General features: G+C 41.6%; 1 protein-coding gene across 1 annotated transcript in view; it reads right to left on the bottom strand.

Annotated features, from left to right (window-relative positions):
• The window catches only part of LOC114047260 (cell cycle control protein 50C-like), a 45,118-nt gene extending 37,344 nt beyond the window's left edge, over positions 1-7,774 (bottom strand). The window contains exons 1-2 of the mRNA XM_027868044.1: positions 7,694-7,774; positions 5,132-5,357 (exon numbers count right to left, since the gene is read on the bottom strand). Of these exons, the coding sequence (XP_027723845.1) occupies positions 5,132-5,350 (219 nt within the window). The 5' untranslated portion in view covers positions 5,351-5,357; positions 7,694-7,774. The remainder of the gene's footprint in view (positions 1-5,131; positions 5,358-7,693) is intronic.
• Positions 7,775-8,209: the final 435 nt, after the last annotated feature.

Raw genomic sequence — 8,209 nt, 5'->3', positions numbered from 1 at the left:
AGTCACTTAACCACAGCTAGTAAGTGTCGGAGACTGGATTTGAACTCAGGCAGATGAGTCTTTCTGGTTCCAAGTTCAGTGCTCTGTTCCCACTGTGTCACCTAGCTGCACCTATAAAAAATGTTATTATTATTATTCTTAGTACAAGGAGCAGTAGATTTTGAATTACCTGGGTTCAAACTCCAGCTCTATCATTACTGTGTGGTAGTGGATAAGTGACTTAACTTCATTGGACCTCAGTTTCCTTACCTGTAAAACAAGGGGGTTTGACCAGATGATAGCTAGTTATATCTTTCCAGCTCTATGATCCTATGACTGTTAATCTCTCTGAGCCTCTGTTTCCTTAATTGTAGAAAGAGTTGAATTCAGATGATAGATTGTATCCAAAAGGTCTTAGTACAGTTTAATGCCATTGAAGTCTCAAAAAACTGCACTGGGACATTCGAGGTACCATACATACATATATATGTGTGTGTGTGTGTGTGTGTGTGTGTGTGTGTGTGTGTGTGTGTATATATATGTATATATATACATATATATATATACATACATATATATATACATATATATACACACACATAGTACTTTGTAAACTTTAGAGCATTATATAAATGCTGGCTATTATTATCATGAATAATAATAAAAAATTGTTTCTTCCTAGCTTTAATTCTATATGATACATGGGCCAGTAATGTTGACAAGTCTTGTCTGCTGAGCAACTTTGCCAGGGAATGCTCTGGCATCCCAAAAAATGTCTGAAAATCCCTCATCTCTCCACATTCCTTTAGTTGTGAAATTTTGCAATTGAGGATGTTTAACCTGGAGAAGAGATTTAAGGGGGACTTGAGAGTTATCTTTAAGTATTTGAAGCATTGTCTATAGCTAAAGGAATTAACTTATTTGGCTTGACCTTGGAGGGCACAGCTAGAAGCTGTTGTTTATTCTTCCTTCTGGAAGAGAACTGTGACATCAGGAAGATGATGCCATGACTTGCAAGTGGATTGGATTTTAAGTGAGGAAGGGCTGTGCAAAGTCACCAGCCTCACTTTCTCCTCTGGAGCCACCTGGGCCCAGTGGCCAGATATACATCAGGACGACTGGAGATGGTCCAGGTTGCGGTGGGAGATCTTGACCTTCTGAGTTAAAGTCTTTCCCACTCTTAGTTTGACTGGGGCAATGCCCATTCAGTGATTAGGGCTAGGTATGAAATGAGGCAGAGAAATGGCCTCTTTTACTTAGTTAAAAAAAAAATCCAACCTGGGAGGGGAAGATCCTCAGGGTTTCTGTCCAAAACAGAAACAATTGCTATTTACATCTACTGTGAGTCATCAGGGCCCAAACAATGTCGGAGTAGGGTTTGGGCTGGAACCTATTGTTGGTTCATTTAAGGACAACACATGGGAATTCTCATCACTTCCCCCCTGGCTACTTTCCTGGACTTCAGGATGTCTAGAAAATCATCATTCTGCAAGATAAAAACACCTCTGAAACTCTCACCTCCTCAGCTCATTTCCCACTTTTGCTGCAGGATTTGCCCTGTACCTCTGGGTAATCTCCTCTCTTCTTCGTCAGTTTCTTTTTATGTTCTCTTTCCCCACTAGATTGTGAGCTCTGTGAGGGCTAGGACTTGTCTGATGCCTTTCTTAATATCTCCAGCACTTAGAACAGTGCTTGGCACATAGCGAGCACTTAACAAATGTTTATTAACTCTATCATATGATCAATTTTTATAAAAATGTTAGGATGCTGAGAAAGAGGTGCATATTTCAGTTACTATTTAATAATTGCAAAAGAATAAGGAGGGCAGAGCTAGAAGCAATGAGTATGTAAAAGCATATTTAAAAGCTCCTTTTTAATAAAATTGAAAATATTAAGAAATATTTCTCTGTTTGAAGGTGGGTTAAATTGAGGATAAAAGGTCTTTCTCAGGGTGGTAACCAAAACTTAGAACAAAAGAGTCTTCCTCTCCCCTACCCTGCCACCCCTGAAATAGTTGATTCGTCTAAAGGCAGTCTCCTCTTCCCCATCTCCTGAAGGGATGGTGCCCAGCCTTCTCCATTCGGGAAGGAGGATGGTCTCAGGGAGGAACTGAATAGTGACTATTGTTTTGGACTGTTAACAACTAAACTTTATTTTAACATATTATGATCTTTACCATGTCCAAGATTTCTCTAAGTATTAACTCAAAGTGTCTTGGGAAGAGAGAGATACCTGCCAGGAAGCATGGGAGAACAATGCCAATTTGAATGTCTCTAAGCCAGAAATGGCTTGGATTGTTAAAAGAAATAAAAGTTTCTGGCAGACTTGTGCCTGAAACACAGAAATAATAATATAACAACAACTAGCATATATATAACGTTAAGGTTTACAAAGTGTTTTACATATATTATCTCATTTGACTCTCACAACAACTCTGTGAGGTAGGTGCTATTATTATCCCCCTTTTATAGATGAGGTAACTGAGGCAAGCAGAGGTTAAGTGACTTGCCCAGGGTTATACAGCTAGTAACTGTGCAAGGGAGGATTTAAAGTCAGGTCTTCCTGACTGTAGGCCCACTGCTCTTTCCACTGTCACTTAATTAGTATGGTGTGTGTGTATACATGTGTGTATATATATGTATGTATATACACACACACACACATATTTCTTCTTTGGTGGGTGTAAGGTTTAAAGAGACAGATTTAGCCTTGGCATCAGGAAAAATTTCTTGTTTAGTCATTTTTCAGTCATGTCTAACTCTTTGTGATCCCATTTGGGGTTTTCTTGGAAAAGATACTGGAGTGGTTTGCCATTTCCTTCTCCAGCTCATTTTACAGGTGAGGGAACCGAGGCAAACAGAGTTAAGTGACTTGTCTGGGGTCACATAGCTAGCAAGTGTCTGAGGCCAGATTTGAACTCAGGAAGATGAATCTTTCTGACTGCAAGCCCCAGTGCCCTATTCACTGTGCCACCTAGCTATCCTCAAAAATTGCCCTTAATAATTGCAAATGTAGAAAAGGCTGTCTGAGTGAATAGGAACCTCTTAGATAGAGATCTTTAAGCAAAAGATTGGATAATTGCTTGTCAGACATGTAGAAGGGCTCTCTTTTCAGATATAAGTTACACTAGATGGTTGCTGAGATTCTGTGAAGTCCCAAATGAAGGTCTGACCATCCATCCTTTCAGAAAGGCTTACCTTACACACTGCCTTTTATCGGCACAGAACTGGCATTAGCTTTGGACTAACTCTTTTCTCTCCTCTTCCCCCTTCGGAAGACAGCTACTTTAGTCTCAAACAGCTTACAATTAAATTAATTAATTTAATAAAATTTAATAATATATTAATTAAATCAATCAATTAATTAATTACATTAATTAAACTGGCAATGAGCTTATGTCTGACAACTACTCTTAGTTTTAGCCTTAGTTTTGGCCTTTATCATTCTCAGTAGAGCAAATTTGTTTTGCAGAAAAGGTGATAGGCACCAAAGTCCTATGATGCTCAGATGAAAATAGTGATCTCAGAGAAAGTTCACTCACACTCACACACACACACACACACACACACACACACACACACTGCTATGATGGCACTTCAGTAAAAAAATTTGTATCTGTTTCCTTCTCTACCACTGTGCTTCCTTTCCCCCATTCCTTGCCCTGCAGATTGACCATGACATTGTGTTGAATGCCACAGAGTATCCAAAGTTTCTACACTGGAACACATTTAACCATGTACTATCATTTATAGAATACACATATATACATATACATACATATTATTCTATCTATCTATCTTTGTGTGTATACAGGAATGATACAGGTTTAGACCACAGGGGTGGGGAACCTGCAGCCTCGAGGCCACATGTGGCCCTCTAGGTCCTCAAGTGTGGCCCTGTGTGGCCTTGAGGTTGAAGGTTCCCCATCCCTGGTTTAGAGTAAGAAGACATAAGTTTAAATCCTGTTCTGTCCTTTGGTTTCCCTCATCATACAGTATAAGCTTCTATAAGAAGCCCTCCTGATCCCCCTAGTTGCTGCTGCGGTCCCTTCCCAATCTAAGGCCTTCCTGGCTCAGAGTGAATGCAAATAGTACCTGTTTCTCTTTTGGCCAGCAACCCTGAGGGTCTTCCCCTCCCAGTTTGATTTTTTTTTTTTTAATTAAAGGGGCTATCCTTTGACTCACTTCTTAAGGAGGCCGATTCACCGAATGGGTATTGCCTCACTCAAAGTGAGAACCTGGAAAGACGTTAGCTTAAAAAGGCCAAGGTCTCCCATTGCATCCTGGGCCATCTCCAGTCATCCTGATTGATATCTGGCTGCTGGACCCAGATGGCTCTGGAGGAGAATGTGAGGCTGGTGACTGCACAGCCCTCCCTCACTCAAAGTCAATTGCAAGTCATGTCCTCATCTCCTTGATGTCAAAGTCCTCTTCGAGAATGAAGGACAAACCATAATTTGCGTTCATTTATACCTTCCAAGAGGCAGTTTGATGCAGTACATAGAGAACTAGCCTTGGAGCCAGGTTCAAGTTCTGCCTAACATGTACTGGCTGTGTGACCATGGGCTAGTAACTTAATTTCTTGGGGCTCTAGTAAATTTTGTAAGACTAAGTTGCAGATAAGGTTCTAACCTGCATTGGTAGAAGGGGCTTTCCTCATGTAGGAATTCCCTATACTAATGAAATCACAGGTTCAGTTTCTCTTGCTATGGATACACTTATATATGCCCATATTTTCTTCTCCAATAGAATGTAAGCTTGCTGAGAGGATTTTCTCCTTTTGTATCTTCTACACAATGGCTGGCATAAAGTGCTTAATTAACAAATGCTTGTTGGGTGAGCCTCCTGGACCCAATCCATGTAAGCCCAGGATTTGGAATGCTGGACCCCTGCCCACCAGGATAATCATATACCTGAGTGACCTTGGGTATGTGATTTCCCTTCTCCAAACTCATCAACTCTAAAATCTAACAATCTTACACTTTCCAGTCATGGTTCTACACCTTTGCAAGCCGGATTTGGCCTGCTTATTTCCCGATCTATCATATTTCGTTGCTTACCCTCAAATCTCCTCTTCTGCCCAGGACGCCTCTTCCCCCTCCCCAGCCCCAGGAAGCCTGCCCTGTATGAAAAAACGTAAGACCAGGACAAACCTCAATTTCCTTGACACTCTTCGCAGATAATATGAGGAGGATGCCCATGCTGAGAAAGAATACTCCAGTGGTAAAGAAGCCAGGGAGGACTGCCCTGGCCGTGAGGGAAGGTCTCCAGGCTGGCAACTGTTGCTGTTGAAACGCAGTATTGTCTGGCATTCTGGATGGCAGACCCTGGCAGTTGTTGCTTTTCATCTCTTGGCTCTCTTGGTGGCTCATGGGCTTTCTGGGCATGTAAAATGTTACTAAAGTACTAATAGTAATTAAAAAATTCTTAATAATCCCAGGGCCTTTTCTTGCTCCAGGTAGTAGGGCATCATGTTTATGAAAACTTGGCTGTTTCCTCAAAGTAGTCATTAAATACATCTGTGGTTTAGTTTAGAGTCACGGATGGAGGGTATCTGTCTATTTTCACTCAGCTTGGGTTATGGGTAAATGAACTTTACTCTGATTCAAAAATGGCTAATACCCTTCTGGCCTTTGCTGCAAAAGTCTCAGCTGGGGTCTTGTACTGAATCTCTAAGACCTATTTTGGTGGTGGTGGTGGTGGTGGTGGTGGTAGTAAAGAACACCCAGTGAAATGTTTCCACAAAACAGTGATTTCTTACACCCTGCCTGGATGACCTGGTAGATGCATGACTAATCTAAGGGCAATAATTTCTGAAAAGAGAAAAAATCCCATCAACAATACTCAATTGATCCTGAAGAGCTTCTTTAAATCTTAAGTAGTGAATACAGTATGTTTTCTCCCCAAATGGGACTATAGCCAAACACAGGGGCACAGTGGGGAGAAGGTCATTGTCTTACAGTAATTATAGTTATGTAGAAGAAGGGCTAAGGCTTGTTCTACTAGGCCCCTTCAGAGGTCCTGGGGCCCAATGGGGTGTCAATTATAGAGGCAGATTTACGTTCAATATAAGAAAGTATCTTAATAATTAGTACTATTCAAAAGCAGTGTAGGCTGCTTTCCTAGGTTCTAAGTTCTCTGTCACTAGAGATATTCAAATAGAAATAAGAATATTGGAGAGTGGATTCATGCTATAGGTAGGGATTTTAGCAGTTCTCTAAGTGTGGTATGGTGACCCCTGGGGGTCCTCTAGATCCTTTTAGGGAATCCACAAGATCAAAATGATTTTCATGATAGTAAGATGGTTTAATTTCTAATATGGCAAATATCAAAAGATATTACCCAGGTAAACAAAAGTCTTTTAAGATTTTCAGTCTGGGGTCCTGTCCTTGCCTGTTCAAGTTTGAGAATGATTGGATTAGAAGACCTTTTAATTCCTCTCCAACTCTAAGACTGTATGGTTATAGACTAATTTGGAAAATGACTATATGATTAGACAATCCTAGATCATCTACAGTAATGGAGGAAAGGGTCAAGGAAAACAGATAATTCCAAACTTCAACAGTTTTGCTTCCCCACCCCCAACCCACTAAACTTTTATCAGGATCATTTACAACTAGCAAAGTAGAAAAAATTTTTAGTTTCTTTCCTAGGAGACAGAAAACTGGTCTCAAAGTTAGGAAGTCCCACTTTTGACAAGGTCTGGCCCAGGGGTGGGGAACCTGTGGCCTAGAGGCCACGTGTGGCCCTCTGAATTCAGACTTCACAGAACAAATCTCCTTAATAAAAGGAGTTGTTCTGTAAAACTTGGACTTAGTGAAAAGGCTGCACCCAAGGACTTAGAAGGCCACAGGTTCCCTACTCATGGTCTGTCCCATTCAACGTTTCAATATTTGGGATAAGTCCAGTTTCAGAGAAGGTGCTGACCAGCATTGTTCGACGAAATTTCTCACCTGGAATTTGATGCACCAATGAAATCACAGGTCCAGTCGCTATCCTTATTGTTAATCCATCTCCCTTCCCTCTCCCTCCTCTGTCTCACCCAGGCTGGAAGTTAAGTAGCCACTGGAGGCCAATCCCAATAACAGTCTGGATAGAAGCTCTAACTTGCTCCATTTTTCATCCTGGGCCAGTTCACCCCTCCTCAGGCAGCCTGGTGGCTCCCTACTTCTGGGGGTTCACCATTTTGGTGCTGGACTCAGTTTGGATACCCTTTTGGCTTTAGCCCAATTGCAGCTCAGAAATTCCTAAGTCAAGTGGTCCACCAGGTTCAGCCTTACCAGCAGTATGGATTTAGGTGTGGGCTACTATGCCTTGCTCCTTGCAGTTTCTGCTGAAGGAACGAGGTCACAAGGCAGTAAGAATAAAAGAAGGGTCCGGCTAGTTCATATGCTGAATTATCAATCCCTGAATTAGAGAAAGCTGACTAGAAGGGCTAGTTTGTCAGATTTTGTGTATTTGTGAAAAATTCCCATTAAATCCCCAATTAGAGAGGAAATATTTATCTCCTCTTTGAATTTATAATGTGGAAGCTAGAAAGGAGAACTCAGAGCTTTTGGCTTCAGGTGGCTAGACAGCTTTATTGTTCTCCCATTTCCCAAACCTACTTCTTTCACCCAAGAAGCCAGACTGTGCTCACTTTGCTTTCAGGTAATATAGTTATTAGTTATAAACACCTCGTTTAAGAGAAGTAAAAGTGGAGGCGTAATACTTACGGCAGGAACTTGCTGTTTTGAGGACTTAACGGCCCTGCTGCGAATGGAACAAGGCCGCCAAGGACCACACCACGAAAGAGGCATGCCATGCAGACCAGCTGACTTGGAAGGGACTGGAAAAATACGCATGGGGGTTGGCGCTGGGCTGGCAAAGAATGCTCACAATCCACTTCCATTGTTTGTTTTGCTAAAGCAAATACGGTCAAGAGATTGGGTGTGAAAGGCGGTAAAAAACTCTGTGACTAGTTTAAACACAGAGGTGGTGCATTACATTTAGGCATGGTGGGGGGCATTTTGGGGAATCTGATTCATGCTACTTTGTGGGCTTTCCTTACTCAGCAAAAGACCTGCAAGGTAGTCATTAAAATAGTGTAACCATAAAAAACTCTGGCACACAGCTGGTACTTCATAAATGCTTGTTGTCTTGACTTTTTTGGTGTGGCAGGGCCTTGGCAGATCGTGATGTGGGAAACGACCTTCTACTGAAACGTACCCTTCCCTGAAGCAGCTGGGTGA

The sequence above is a fragment of the Vombatus ursinus genome, unplaced genomic scaffold (genome assembly GCF_900497805.2).
Source record: "Vombatus ursinus unplaced genomic scaffold, bare-nosed wombat genome assembly UNPS02001419.1, whole genome shotgun sequence".
Taxonomy (NCBI): domain Eukaryota; kingdom Metazoa; phylum Chordata; class Mammalia; order Diprotodontia; family Vombatidae; genus Vombatus; species Vombatus ursinus.
The sequence above is the reverse complement of the archived record's forward strand: the minus strand, read 5'-3'. Positions and strand labels throughout refer to the sequence as shown.